Raw genomic sequence first — 13,777 nt, 5'->3', positions numbered from 1 at the left:
GAACCGCCGCCGCCCTCTCCTCCGCCGTCCCCCCCATCGCCATTTCCTCCCCCGCCGCCCTCCTCCCCGCCGCCGAGCCTTTCCCTCTCTTCGTCACCGCCTCCGCCACTGCCGCCCCCCCCGTCCCCACCCTCCCCAGTTCCTCCGTCGCCGCCTTCGCCCTTACCGTCGCCACCGCCTCCCTCACCCCCACCGAACCGTCCGCCCTCGCCCCCGCCTCCCCCCCCGCCACCACCAGCGCTGCTGCCGCCCCCTCCGCCACCGTCTTCTCCGTCGCCACCCCCTCCACCCCTCCCGCCGCCGCCGCCGCCCTCTCCTCCTCCGCCAGGCCTTCCTCCCTCACTTCTGCCTCCCTCTCCATCACCACCGTCTTTTCCGCCACCACCGCCTTCTTCTCGGCCGCCCTCCCCATTACTACCCTCCCCTCCGCCGCCCCCCCTCCCGCCGCCAAGCCCCCCCCCCCCTCCTCCGACACCGCCTTCGCCACCGCCATCCTCGCTACCCTTACCTCCTCTGCCTCCGCCGGTGGTGCCACTCCCGCCCTCCCCGATGCTGCCACTACCATCTCCGCCATCGCCCCCGCCACCACCATATCCACCCCCCCCCTTACCGCCGACGCCTCCGCCGTCGCCACCCTCACCGCCACCGTCCCCACCGCCTTCACCGCCTCTGCCGTTCTCGCCTCCTCTCCCTCGCCTGCCGTCACCTCCAACTCCTCCAATGCCATCCCCGCCTCCTTCTTCGCCACCACCGTCGCCACCGCCACCTCTGCCCCCCCCGTTGCCGTCGCCACCACCCCCGCCGCCGCCCCCACCGCCACCGCACCCACCGCCGCTGCCATCTCCGCCCCCTCCCTCGCCGCCGCCGGCCCTACAGACGCCACCCTCGCCACCGCCGCCCTCACCGCCACCGCCATCCCCGCCTCCTCCTTCGCCACTGTTGCCAACCCCCCCACCCTTGCCCCCGCCTCCTCCCCCACCGCCACCGTCGCCGCCATCGCCATCGACCCCGATACCGAGCCCTCCACCCTTGTTTCCGCCTCCCTCTCCACCGCCGCTGCTGCCGTCGCCGCCCTCGTCTCCGCTGCCATTTCCGCAACCGCCCCCGCCAGCGCTACCATCTCAGCTCCACCCACTGTCGCCCTTCCTGTGGACCTCACGGTGGACAGAAGCAGTACCGTGGTGGGGCTGGGCGCCCATGCTGTGGGCAGCCACAGGCGGGACATCGCACGGCCTGGCGGCGGGCAGAGCCGCATGCTGGCTAGGCCTGGTACGAGGAGTGTCGGCCGAAGGTACCAACGGAGAGGAACCGCGCCCGCCCTCTTCGGCTGCATGGGGATGGGTGGGGGCGGCGGTACTGCTGCTGACCCTGCTGAGCTGGCTCATCAAGGCAGGTACGGAGCGGCTGGCGCGCCTGCGCTGGAGAGGAACGGGGGGCGCAGCTGTCATCCCGGCGGACGCTGAGCAACCAGGCTCCAACAAGTACGAGAATGTCGGCCTGCCGGTGCTGGTGGGCTCTCCGACAGGCGCCGTCTTTATGGCCGACTCGCCGGCGCGGGGAGGCCCGCCGGCAGAGGCCGCCTCGCCGCCACCGAGCCCCCCGCAGCCCGCAGAGGCCCTCCCGATTACCATGGACACGGCGTCTCCGAGGGGTGCAACAGATCCTACCTGCTGGGTGGAAGACGGGGTGGGATGGCGAATCGTGCGCAACTTCGCGGCTGAGCACGACCGACACGCGACGCTCGACAAACTGATGGCATATGCGCGGGAGGAGGCACCACAGGCCGACGACCTCGACGGACCGGAGAGGCTCGCCGGAATCGAGAACCCGTCGGGGAGGAAGCTGCTACGATTTGTGGGGAGGCGGGATCTCGCGGACCTAGCGGAAGCGATGGTCAAGGAGGTGCTACCTCACGTCGATCGCGAGGGCATGCAGGTCGGCATGAAGGGGAGGGACGGCAGCACAGTCGGGCTCAGCCTCATTGCGACTTTCCCAGAGGCGGAGGACCAACCATGGCATAGGGATGCGAACAGGAGGAACGTCCTCTCCGTCATTATAGCGCTGAACCGACGGCAGTTTCGCATCTTCGAACAAGAGCCCATCTGGCTCGAGCGGGGCGACGCCCTCGTCTTTGAGGCGGACAAGCTGTGCCACGGCGGGGCGGGCCTCGGACCAGGGGCGGACATGGCCGTCGCCCTCTTTGCGTACGTGGGCGACGTCAACGAGTCCGTCGTGACCACGAGCTTTGGGTGCACAGCGGCGCAGCGGGCGCGGGCGCTGACTGATGAGGAGATGTTTGCGGTGCTCGAGGCGTTCGCCGACGACGAAGAGCAGACTATCGAGGAGTTCGCCGAGCACGCCGAATCGGACATGGAGGTGCTCGCCGAGCTCCACTGCCGCCTGCTCACCAGCGAGGGGGAGCTACGGCGGGTACTCCAGGCGAGAGATACAGCCATCGTCCTGCGAAGCCTTCGACGAGCGGTGACGATGGCCTCGACGGAGCAGATCCTCGTCGACCTAAAGGAGGGGAGATGGTCCGGTGAGGCGTCTGTCCTGCTGCGATGCGCCAGACTAGCGGTGGCAATCGCGCCCACCCTGGACCTCCCCACGGGCGAGGAGGAGCTGGTGCGCGACGTCATCTTCGGGCTGGCACCGGTGCTCCAACCCATGCTGGCGGGCGTCATCGCGAACCCGGCGAGCTCGGAGAGGTCGGCGCCGTCGCTCGGGCTGCTAATGTGCGACGCCATCGCCGACCTGCTGGAATGGGGGCGACAGGCCCTACCGGATCTGGCGTCGCCAGATAACGGCATTCTCGAGCCATTGGTGGAGCACCGGATGTGGAAGGTGAAATACGGCCTCACGGACGGGATCTACGCGGGCACCTTCGCTCAGCTCCAGGCCTTGATGGCCGACCTGGGGAGGGCCTGCGACCGAGAAGCGGCACCAAAGATCCCGGCGCCAGCGAGCGAGGCGACTGTGACATTGAGCCTCGCCCACGAGGTCACCGCCACCTCGCGCGACGCGTTTGCCACCGCCTTCCGACGAGACGTGGCGGCGTCACTTGACGTGAACGAGGATGCGGTCTTCGTCCTCACTATCTCGGCCGACTCCACCGTCGTCGACTTCAGCGTGCCCGGCGCCGGTGACGTGGCGGGCATACTACGCGAGGACGGCCTTTCAACGACGTGCCTGACCCACTTTAACGGTGGCGTGACCGTCGACGCCGAGGTTGGCAACAAGACGTGCCCACTACTGTGGCAGGCGGCAGACTCCACGGAGACGCGCTCATGGGAACGGCGGCTAGCTCAGGCGTTCCACCCCGAGGGGATGATCTGGGAGGAGAAGGGCCGCGATGTTCTCGCCAACTTCCTGCTACTGTCGTCGCGTCTCGTGGCGATCGGGTGGGTCCAAATCAAGCTGGCGGCGGCGGCCGTCGACGACGAGGAGACGACGGTGCGCTTAGGACGGGCATACGGCGATGTCTTTGGACGAGCTCGGGCGGAGGCAGAGCAGCGCGGCAAAGCGGAGGATCACGGCAGATGGACGGACACGTCGCTCGAGGTGGCATCGGGTGGCCTGCACATGTTCTTCCATAGGGCGCAAGCCTTTGCCGACCGCCGAGGCGGGGTCGGCCCGGTCTTCTGGCGGGAGTTCGTTGATGCGGCGCGGGGGAGGGGGGAGTGGGCTCCGCTGCAGCTCCTCTCGGAGACCCAGACGAGTGCGGGCGCCCGACTCGGGGCGATGCCTTGGCTGATGTGGAACCGGCGGCCGTTTGCAGGGGCGACCAGCGGGGACACGCCGGCCCAGCCGATGGAGGAGCCTGAGGCAGAGGCTTTGAGCGCCCAGGCGGAGGCCGACCTCGTTAACCACCGTGCAGCGGAGGCGCGGCGCGCAGCGGCGAGCAAGTGGCGGGCGAAGCAGAGGGAGAGGAACATCTGGTGGTGGCAGGCGATCTGGCGGGAGATGGAGACTGCCCGAGCTAGAGTGCAGCAGATCGCGCGGATCGTTGCGAGGGGGCAATGGCGAGGGCGGTACCCGGAGGTGCTCATCGTGGAGAACGCGACGCAACTGATGGATCTGCTCTACAACCAGCTGGAGGCACAACCTCCGGGAGGCCGCTGCTGGGGAGGTTGGAATACCCCGGTGGATGAGGTGCCGATCGTCGTCCTAGCGAGCGACGTTGCGGCTTGGGTGGAGGAGCTGTTCCGCACCGGCTATGTGGGGACGGTCGATCGCGGGGCGCGCTGCTTCCGGCAGGACGCGGCCGAGTCGCCGAGGCTTCCGCCGCAGAGGATCGACGCGCCGCCGCTGCAAATGAGGGAGCGGCCGCCGCCGGAGCTGCTGCCGGGAGGAGCGTTGTCGAGCGACGGGGCGGTCTCGAGGCGCGTTGGCGAGTGGCCGGATTGCTGCGCGCGGATGCTCGACACTGCGGCCGACTTTGCCGAGCCTGATAGCGGTCGCCTCACCGAGCAGGCGGTGCGCGAACTGCTGGTAGCCGCGCGGGCTGCGCTGTGGAAGGACAGACAGGCATGCACGCTGGCCATCATCCTCTCCGACGCTCCAATGACAGCGAAGGCGGCAGCCGCCCTCGAGGAGGCAGTGCCTGGACTGGCGAAGTACTTGGCCCGTCAGGGGATCCGGGGAGACCTGTCGGGACGCGAGCACGCAGTGGCGTGCATCGTTCGCGACCTCGTGGTCGAGACCGGCCGCGATGCAAAGGGAGGCACGGCCTCACGCCGGTGGGACAGATGGAACGCTGAGCTGGAGCCGCGCTACCCGGTCGTCGAGGCGTTCGCCAGGGCGCTGGAGGGTGCTCTATCTCGCGGCGCCACCTTCGTGGTGAAATACGGGATGGTGGACTGCTCAGGCCTACACCCGAGCGTCTTCTTTCGGCCGCTGCACTGGAGAGTGCACGCGTACAGCCGCTGCTGCAGCAGAGAGACGGCTCAGCTACATCCCCGGTCGGGATGGCGCCAGGCCCAGTGGTATGCGAGGCATGCAAGGAGGAGCTCGGAGGCGACGATACCGGCCCAGTCGGCGCCTTCGGTGGGGGTGGCACACCTCCCTCTGGGGGACGCGCTGGACGCAGACGCCTCGATGGAGCAGCGGAGGGAGGCGCAGCTATTCGGGCAGCAGGTGGTCCGCATGCTCCTGGCGAAGGAGGGGAGAATGCCGATCACAGATCTGATCCACGCGCACCGAGCTGCTTTCGGCCTGCACCGCCCCGTGTCGGTGAAGGTGGACTTCAAGGCGAAGTCGCTGCGCACGCTACTCGTAGCGCTGCCTGGGCTGGCGCTACCCCAGGCCCCACGCGGGGACGTGCAGATGGTGGAGCTTGCTGCCGTGGGAGAGAGGTCTGATAACGGGAAGCAAGGGCGGTCCGCGGACCGACCCGGCGATAGCGGGGGAGCGCAAAAACGCAGTCTGCGGCAGAAACGCTGCAAGTGCTACACGGGCTTGCGGGAGAGGCCCCGGAGGAGGCCGTCCCCGACGGAGCGGTGCCGGCCGCCCTCCCCCGGTTCCTGCGACTAGTAGGAATGGCGGAGGCGGAGATGGCGGGTGCGCTGCTCGGGATGGAGGGAGGCGCCCTGAGGATGGTGGCCCGGGTGGCCAAGCAGCGGGCGATACAAGTGACGCGCCACTGGCAAGCGGTGGGGATCCCTCTCGAGTCGCTCGGGATGGAGCGCTTCCCCACGCTAGCCGCCTGTCATGGGTGCGGCGGTAAATTTCGCACACTGTTCCACGTCAAGCCGGAAGACGGACCTGCGGCTACGGGAGTGGCTGAAGAGGTGGTTAGCGCCATCCTGGAACGGATCTCGGAGCGGGTGGAAGGAGAGGCGGAGGAGGGGATGAGGACGCGCCTGCGCCAAGCCATGCAGGGACAGGGAGTGTTTGTGTGCTTTTGTTGTGCAGCCCCTGTGGTCCGTGAGAAGAGGAGGCGAGAAGACGGATTGGCGGCGAGGGGGCGGCAGCCGCCACAGCAGGCGAGCGCACCCCGAGCCGGGGATGCACCTAGGGATCGGCCTTCCCCGACGCGGATCTTGCCACAAAGGACGCGAGGCAGCCCGGAGAGGTTCGTGCCGGCAGCAGACAGGGTGAGACAACGACGGGATGCGATCCGAGAAGCCGAGAGGGATCAAGAGGCCACGGTGGCGGGCGAGAAGGCGGTCCTGGCGGAGCTTAGGGCGATCGGTCTGTCGGTCGCGGACAGCACCGGCGTACTCAGGCCAGTACAGGCACGAGAGGTGCGGGGCTTGGCTAAACGACTGGTCGGCTCGACAGATCTTCTTGGACAGGTTTTCCGGTGGGAGGGGGAGGACTACCTCGTCAACGATATCGCACCGGGGCCGACACAGTCGGGGGGGCAGGCGCTGAAGGCGTACGCCTGCTGTGTGAGGAGGCGTGTGGCATCGGCGGGCCCACTGTCCGAACACAACTCGGCCTTTGATATCCGGGCGGTGCGGGACCGAATCGAGAAGGACCAGGCGAGGGGGGAGGCGACGCGACTACTGCGCAGTCTGCGGCCCGATGCGGAGCCGGGGGGGGGAGAGGCGGGGCCGTCGGCGAATCCGGGCCCTGCCCCCCCCCCTTCCCGAGGGGAGACGAGAGCTCGGCCCCCCCCCACGAGCGGAGCGGACGGCCGGCGCGTGGAACCACGGCTGGAACGGCCGCAGGGGCAGGGGGCATCCCCCGAGGCCCCGCCCCAGGAGTTGCGACGGCCGGCACCGCCACCAGGCCCGCCCCCACCACCACCGCCTCCGCCCCCGCCGTTGGAGCGACCGCTGGGTCGAGGAGCCGCCCCTGAAGTTCCACACCAGGCGGTGCAGCCGCCAGTACCGCCATCGTTTCCGCCACCCACACTGCCGTTTCCGCCCTCGCCACTGGAACGGCTGCAGGGTCGTGGGGCCGCCCCAGCGGCTCCACACCAGGCGTTTGGGCCGCGAGGGCCGCCACCGTACCCGCCGCCCCTGCTACCGCCTCCACCCCTGCCGCCGGCGGGGCCGCCACCGTATGGACCCGCTCGGCATAACCTGGGGGGTCCGGGACCACCCCGCCGGAGGCTAGAGTACCCGGAGGGAGGAGCTGGGAGAGGGGAGGGGCCGCAGTACGATAACGGGCCCGCCGGCGAGCCGGAAGGCCGAGGCCGGAGGGCCCCAGGGGGGGCTTGGGGTCAGCTGTCGGAGGAGGTGAGAGACGAGCTGACGCGGCCTCTGCGGGTAGAATCGGGACGTACGGACGAGCCGAGGACGATAGAGAGACCGCGGGGGCGGGCACGAGTCCTCGACCGAAGAGAGCCGGCCTCACTTCACGGGGAGGGGCGGCGTGGCGATCCAGTGCCGCCGCCCTCGCCCGAGGAGTTGGGCATGGGACCACCGGAGGTGGAGTCAACAGGAGCAGGCAGAGTGGGCGAGACGGCGGCGGGGCCGCGGCCGAAAAAGGCTAGGAGGGGGGGTCGGGCCCCGCATCCGTTGCCCAACCAGCGGAAAGCGAGTGGGGGGAGGACCGAGGGGATAAGAGGGCCCCTCCAGACCGAGGGGGGGGAGGCCAGACCGGGAAGCCTCGAGGGGTGACGTCGAGTGAGGATGTACGTCGTGTGCGTGTCTGGTGTTTATTAGCTCCGAGTAGAGGGGGCGCTCCGCTGCTAGGGGAAACCTGGAGCGCGGACTAACCCTCGGAGACCCGTGTTTACTTTACGGCCCTTTCCCTGCGAACGCGCACCCCCTGGGCTAGGGCTCTCTTGCCCGCAACCCGATGCCAATCATCCGGCCCGCTGGGTGCGCTTCTCAGCTCCCCGGCCCTGGGTGTGCGGTTGCCGACTGCACTCCAAGTGCTCCAAGTGCAATCCTAGAACTTTCGCCGATTGCGAGCGACACAGCCCACAGTCCTACGACTTCTAGGATTGCGAGCGGGTCCCCTCGCAATCGGTGCGACACTGTTGGATTGTGTGAGGAGACCCCCCCGGCGAGAGATGCTACGATTGCGAGGAGTGCTGCTCGCAATCCTTCGACTTCTAGGATCTAGGATTGAGCCAGGCCTGCTCTCAATCCTAGCCTAGTACAAAAGAAGGTTCACCGCCAGAGCAACAACACCGAAAAAGAAAGTCGTGCCCCACATACGAGGGAGCGCTACTGCTCGCAATTGGAGCCATGTTGCTAGGATTGTGAGCAGTGCTGCTCGCAACCCTAGACTTTGCTCGGATTGCGAGCGCGCTGGTAGTAGTCGTAGCACGTAGGCGTCACCAGTCACCTTGGGAGCGGAGCTGCTCTTAGTCCTAGAAGATGTAGGCTTGCGAGCGTAGGCGCTCACAATCGTACAGAGATGCTACGATTGCGAGGAGTGCTGCTCACAATCCTTCGACTTCTAGGATTGAGAGCGAGGCTGCTGCTCTCAATCCTAGCCTAGTACAAAAGAAGGTTCACCGCCAGAGCAACAACACCGAAAAAGAAAGTCGCGCATATGGCGACAGTCTCGCACGACTGGAGCCAAACCCGCACCGAGCTGACGCTCACGCTGCCTCTGCCGCCGGCTGCCACTGCCCGCGGCGTGCGGTGCAGCCTCACGCCGGCGAGAGCGCTCTCCGTCAGCGCAGCCGGCAGGCCGCTCCTCAAAGGCTCGCTGCACGCTGACGCGACGCTCAACACCTGGACCGTGGATTGCGGTGTGCTCTACGTCGAGATGGATAAGGCCGCCGCCCGGTTCTGGCCGCGGCTGCTGGTCGGAGGGCCCGAGGTGGACGTCAGTGCTCTCCTCGAGGCGGAGAGGCGCGAGAAGGAGCCGGCATACAGGCCGCCGCCGGGTGCGTGCCGCCGGCCCGCTCCGCTGCGCCGCCTCTCCCGCCAGACGTGCTCAGCCCGCGCCGCCGTCGCAGATGCGGCGGCCGCGCCGCGCAAGGTGTCCGACCGGGAGACGCTGCTCAAGCTCAAGGCCGAGTTCCCGCAGCTCGAGCTTCCGCTGCACGTGCCTCAGGAGGCGGCGCACCGGCAGTACACGGGCGCGCGGCGGGAGTTTGAATGGGGCGCGATCCCGAGCGACGAGGCGGGGCAGGAGGCGGCGCATGCGGAGGCAGTCGCGGACGGCAGCGGCAACAGAAGCGGCAGTAGCTCTTGTGGCAACGGAAGCGGCAGTAGCTCTCGCAGCATCAGCGGCAGCAGAAGCAACAGCAGCGGCGGCAGCAGTGGTGTAGGCGCATCATCGCAGTCTCACGGCGGGAGCGGCCCAGCCGCGTCGGCGGCCCTCCCCCCCTCCACGTTTGCGTGGGGCGCCCTGCCGGCGGAGATGGCTGCAGAGCGGGAGAGCGACCCACCACCCGCCACGTGCACGTCGCCGGTGGAGACGGCGTACAGCCTCCCGCCCTCCACGTTTGCGTGGGGCGCGCTACCGACTTGTTGAGTCTCTAGCGAGAGTCAAGTGGAGATCATTAAGAGCGTCGCCACAGCGCCGGCCTAGGGCGCCTCAGTCACACACGCGCCGACTCCATGTGTGCTCCATCGCGCAAAAAAATATGTATTTTGGGGATCGCGAATGCGAATGTTGGACGGAGGGTGGACGCGTCCAGGGGGGGGGTACGAGAAAATGCCACATTATGATTATGAATGCAGTGCTCCAGCCTCCACGTACCCCGCACGTCCCTCGTCCGCGGGACCGCGGCATCCCCCACCCACAATGCTTAGGCATTGTGGGGTTGGCACTCCCATCGACCCTCATGACCTCCTGCGGTCTCTGAGATGGACACCAGTGGGTGTGGGACCACAGCCAGGATACACTCGAAGGCTGGGTAAGCAGTAGAGGTCGATACTCGACGCGTCCCACATGGTCTGTGTCGCTGTCGGCACGCTGTCGACAGGACGTCGAGCGACACCGGTGGCAGTGCCACCCAGGAGTGGTCGGGCGGTCTCCCGTCATGAGAGAGCCACCATGTGATCCGTATGATGGTTCCTGACAACCGCCTCAGTCACTTTTCGTCACAGTTCCCGCTCTGAGAGGAGCTGCGGGTCAGTTCGACAGCTGGAGCTGTGTCGCCGGCGTGCGGCGGCCTGCCTCCGGAGGTGCCTCTGAGGTGGACATTTTTTGGTCACCGTGAGAGAACGCGTTCGAATTTTCACTCGGGAACTTCAACTGAGCACGCGCACCGGCCAGGGCTACAATAGTGCCAGTGAGGCGGAGGCGCGAGTCGGAAGGCCGTGATTTGGTTTCGACATTTTCCGACAATCGCTGACGCTGTGCCGCCCGCTCGCTCTCGGGCACCATTCATCCGACCACTTATCTAGGGGCTTCTACGCGATCGGCCGCGCTCCGTTATTAGATTTTTAGCAATACCAAACGTGTTTGTTTTGTTGTTTGTTGCGCTCCGTGCTACGAAGGTAGGATGGGAGGCTGCTCGGGTCACTCCTCACTCGCCCGTGCGAGTGTATCCCCGCATGAGCTGGACGGAGGCTTCGACGCGAGAGCGCACTTGGAGCACTTGGAGTGCAGTCATTAACCGAAAGAAAGAAAGAAAACAGACAGTCAGTAACCGCACATGGGCGAAAATTCTTTCCTCTTGTGGCGGTGTTTCCGCAAAAAAAAACGCGTTTGCCAAATGGTCCGTACGTACGCCGAGATCCAGGCGCTGCTCGACGGCCGCGGCGAGACTCCCAGCGCTTCGGCCATCGCGTCGCTCGTGCCCGAGGGCCCGCTCCTCCTGATCCTGATCCTCGGCAGCACGAACGATGCGGCAGGAAAGCCGGACGGTGATGTGGCATTGCGTGCTCGCCTGGCCGTCGACCTCTACCGCCGGGCCTGCGCGGCCGGACGCGCGGCGCTTGTGCTGCCGAGCGGCGGTGTCGCGCCTGGTTTCAGCTTCAACCCAACCGAGAGGCCGCACTGGGAATGCGTGGCAGCCGCCCTGGAGGACGCCGGCTTGCCTGCTGCGGCGCTGCTGCGGCCCGGCCTGCCTGCGCTTCACACCGTCGAGGAAGCTCTGCTCTGCCGCACGCTCGCGTCGCACTACTCGTCGCGGGCGGGATGCGGTGAGCTGCAGCTGCTGGTCCTCACCTCGTGCTTCCACGCCCCGCGGACGCGCCACCTGTTTGGGCTGTGTTTCGGGCCGCACACCGCACTGCCGCTGCGGTGCGACGTGGCCTCCGTCCCCACCTGCTGGGACGCGTCCGCGCGCGCCGCGAGAGAGGCGCACGAGGCGGCCGCCCTCGAGGCGCTGCGGACGGCGCCGTTTGGGCCGTGGCTCGACTACCTGCGCGCCGCCCGGATCGAGGCGGCGAACCGGTCGAGGCGCTGGTCGCGGCGGCTCGAGCCGTCCCCCGCGGAGCTGATGAGTCTGGCGGAGGGCGGCGCGATGGCGGCCGCCATCGGCGAATGTGGACAGGCGATGGAGGCGTGCGATGTGTCGTCGGCAGTGCCGAAGTGACATAAGTCGACTTCACGCTTCGACTTTTCACGAGTTCACCACCAGCTCACCACCCTTTTATTCTACAGATGAAAACGGTCAACCTCTGACGAGATGGATAGCGGGTCGCCGTCTGATCACGCGCTTCAGCCTTCACGATACCGCGCTCCGCGGGGCGGCGTACCCACCGTTCTGCCGTCGTTTTCGCCGTCATTCGTTGCACGCGTTGGACATTATGCGTTCTCGTCCCCCACCGCGCGGCCCGCGGAGCCTCCAACCTATAGACACATCAATCGGCATGACAGGCGAGAGGCCGGAGCGCTCCGCGGGGGGCGCGCTCGTTCTAGTGCCGTGCGGGCGCGCCGCCCGCGCCGAGGCCGCGCGCCGGCCGACGTGTGCGACACGCCGAGAGAGCGCCTCTCTCCCGCGGGATTCCGTGTGAGCGAAAGTCGGTAGTAACTTCTAACTACTTGGGGCGTGCAGTAGCGAGGTTATGTGTGGACTTATGGTCTCGGTGTTCGCGGCCTTGCCCGCGCTGCTCCACTGCTGCACACAACCGTCGGTCTGTGTAGAGTAATCCTGTGTGTGCTCCGCTCGACTCGTCCGCTATGAATATCCTCGCGCCGCGCTCTCGCAGCAGCGGCACTCTCCTTGTATTTGTGCGACCAGCACGTACCGTATTTGTGCGACCAGCACGTACCGTATTTGTGCGACCAGCACGTACCGTATTTGTGCGACCAGCACGTATTTGTGCAGGCCCCAAAGACCGACGTCGATGGCGCGTCTCGTCGGCACACGGCAGCTGTGCGGTTTCTGCTGCACGTCCTGCTGCTGTGCCCTCCGCCAACAAGGGGTAGCGAACTGGTGTAATTAGCGTATGCACACACACACACACACACACACACCCAACAGTCACACACACCCGACACACGGGCGTGAACTGTGATGATTGCGGCTCGTCGCACAGTCGGAGGAGCCTCGTGCGAACCGTCTCAGCGCCGCTGGCGAGCGGGCGCCGGCTGCAGCACGGAGGCGCGAGCCGAGTCACTGGGCGAAGCCGAAGCATGCGTGGAGACACAAGTAATTGGGGACGGCGGCCAGGCGCAGGCCAGGCGTCGCGGCCCCGCAAAGAGCGGCCGACTGCACAAACTAGCAAAAAAGAGGTACCGTATTTGTACCAATGACGCGACACGACGTAGCTTTACACCACACGTTCAAAAGTCGAGAAGAAGCTGAGGCAGCACCCGTTCGAGGTGCTCCGGAGTGACCTCATCGCTGCCGCACGACTCCGCCTCCCTCGCCGCTCGATGCGCCGCCTCCGCGGCGAAGGCTCGGATCAGGGATGAGGTCAGCGAGAGCGCCTCGGGCGCGATCCTGTGCTCCTCGTTGAAGCCGGACGCGAGGATCTGCTTCAGCACTTCGTCTCGCATCTTGAGCGTCGGGGCCTGCTGGACTGCGGGGCCGCCACCGTCCGAGTCGCTCATGAAGCGGCCACACGCGGTGTTTTCCCACGGCCGGTGGTTACTTTTTTTGCTTTGGCCGCCCACGCAAAAAACAAGGCCGGCCCTTGCGGTGCCCCTACCTACCTACCTACCTACCTACCTTACTTATGGGAAACTAAAAAAGAAATCACCGGAACAGTGAAGGGGTACTATACCAACTAGAGCGATGGGTTGGTGGTACTTACTTACTCTCCTGCAACCACAGTCCTTCTTGTGACATGGCAGGCCACTCTCAAGCCCTACAAGCATCAGATCACCCATTTGGGGAGGGTTGACATCGTGATTTCCGCGGAAAATTTCTTTTTTGAAAATTCCAGCTTGAAGAGAGGGAAAAACCCGACGGGAGGGCCCAGACCTACCCTACCTACCCCGTCATCAGGGCCGGCCAAGCAAAAAAAGTACACACCTGCCACCGCCCGTATAAATGAGAGGTATTAAAATTGAAGATGTTGGATTGTGAGCACTCCTCGCAATCGTAGCATCTCTGTACGATTGCTAGCACCTACGCTCGCAATCAGCTCCGCTCCCAAGGTGACTGACTGGTGACGTCTACGACTACTACCAGCGCGCTCGCAATCCGAGCAAAGTCTAGGATTGCGAGCAGCTTTGCTCACAATCCGAGCATCATGCCTCCGATTGCGAGCAGTAGCGCTCGCAATCCTAGAACTTTCGCCGATTGCGAGCGACACCGCCCACCAGTCCTACGACTTCTAGGATTGCGAGCGGGTCCCCTCGCAATCGGTGCGATCACTGTTTGGATTGTGATGAGACCCTCCCGGCGCGCTCACTCACAAGCGCTCGCGGCTGGAGCGATTGGGAGTGTCCTCTGTGCGCCTGCTAGCAATCCTTGGATCTTGGGTACGATTGTCAGCGCCGCCGCTCATAGTCCTAT

General features: G+C 66.3%; 2 protein-coding genes across 2 annotated transcripts; one reads left to right on the top strand and one right to left on the bottom strand.

Annotated features, from left to right (window-relative positions):
- Nucleotides 1-10,579: 10,579 nt before the first annotated feature.
- EMIHUDRAFT_121438 (hypothetical protein) lies at nt 10,580-11,404 on the top strand (the record flags this gene model as incomplete). The annotated part of the gene is made up of 1 exon (XM_005758073.1): nt 10,580-11,404. One exon carries the CDS (start codon nt 10,580-10,582, stop codon nt 11,402-11,404), a length of 825 nt encoding a protein of 274 aa, XP_005758130.1.
- Nucleotides 11,405-12,427: 1,023 nt separating this feature from the next.
- Nucleotides 12,428-12,867, bottom strand: EMIHUDRAFT_250183 (hypothetical protein; the record flags this gene model as incomplete). Its single annotated transcript, XM_005758072.1, has 2 exons — nt 12,428-12,532; nt 12,628-12,867. The coding sequence occupies 2 exons, from the start codon at nt 12,865-12,867 to the stop codon at nt 12,428-12,430; spliced, it is 345 nt and encodes a 114-aa protein (XP_005758129.1).
- Nucleotides 12,868-13,777: the final 910 nt, after the last annotated feature.

This window comes from Emiliania huxleyi (genome assembly GCF_000372725.1).
Source record: "Emiliania huxleyi CCMP1516 unplaced genomic scaffold EMIHUscaffold_885, whole genome shotgun sequence".
NCBI lineage: Eukaryota > Haptophyta > Isochrysidales > Noelaerhabdaceae > Emiliania > Emiliania huxleyi.
Note: the sequence above shows the minus strand (reverse complement) of the source record. Positions and strands in the feature narration are given on the sequence as shown.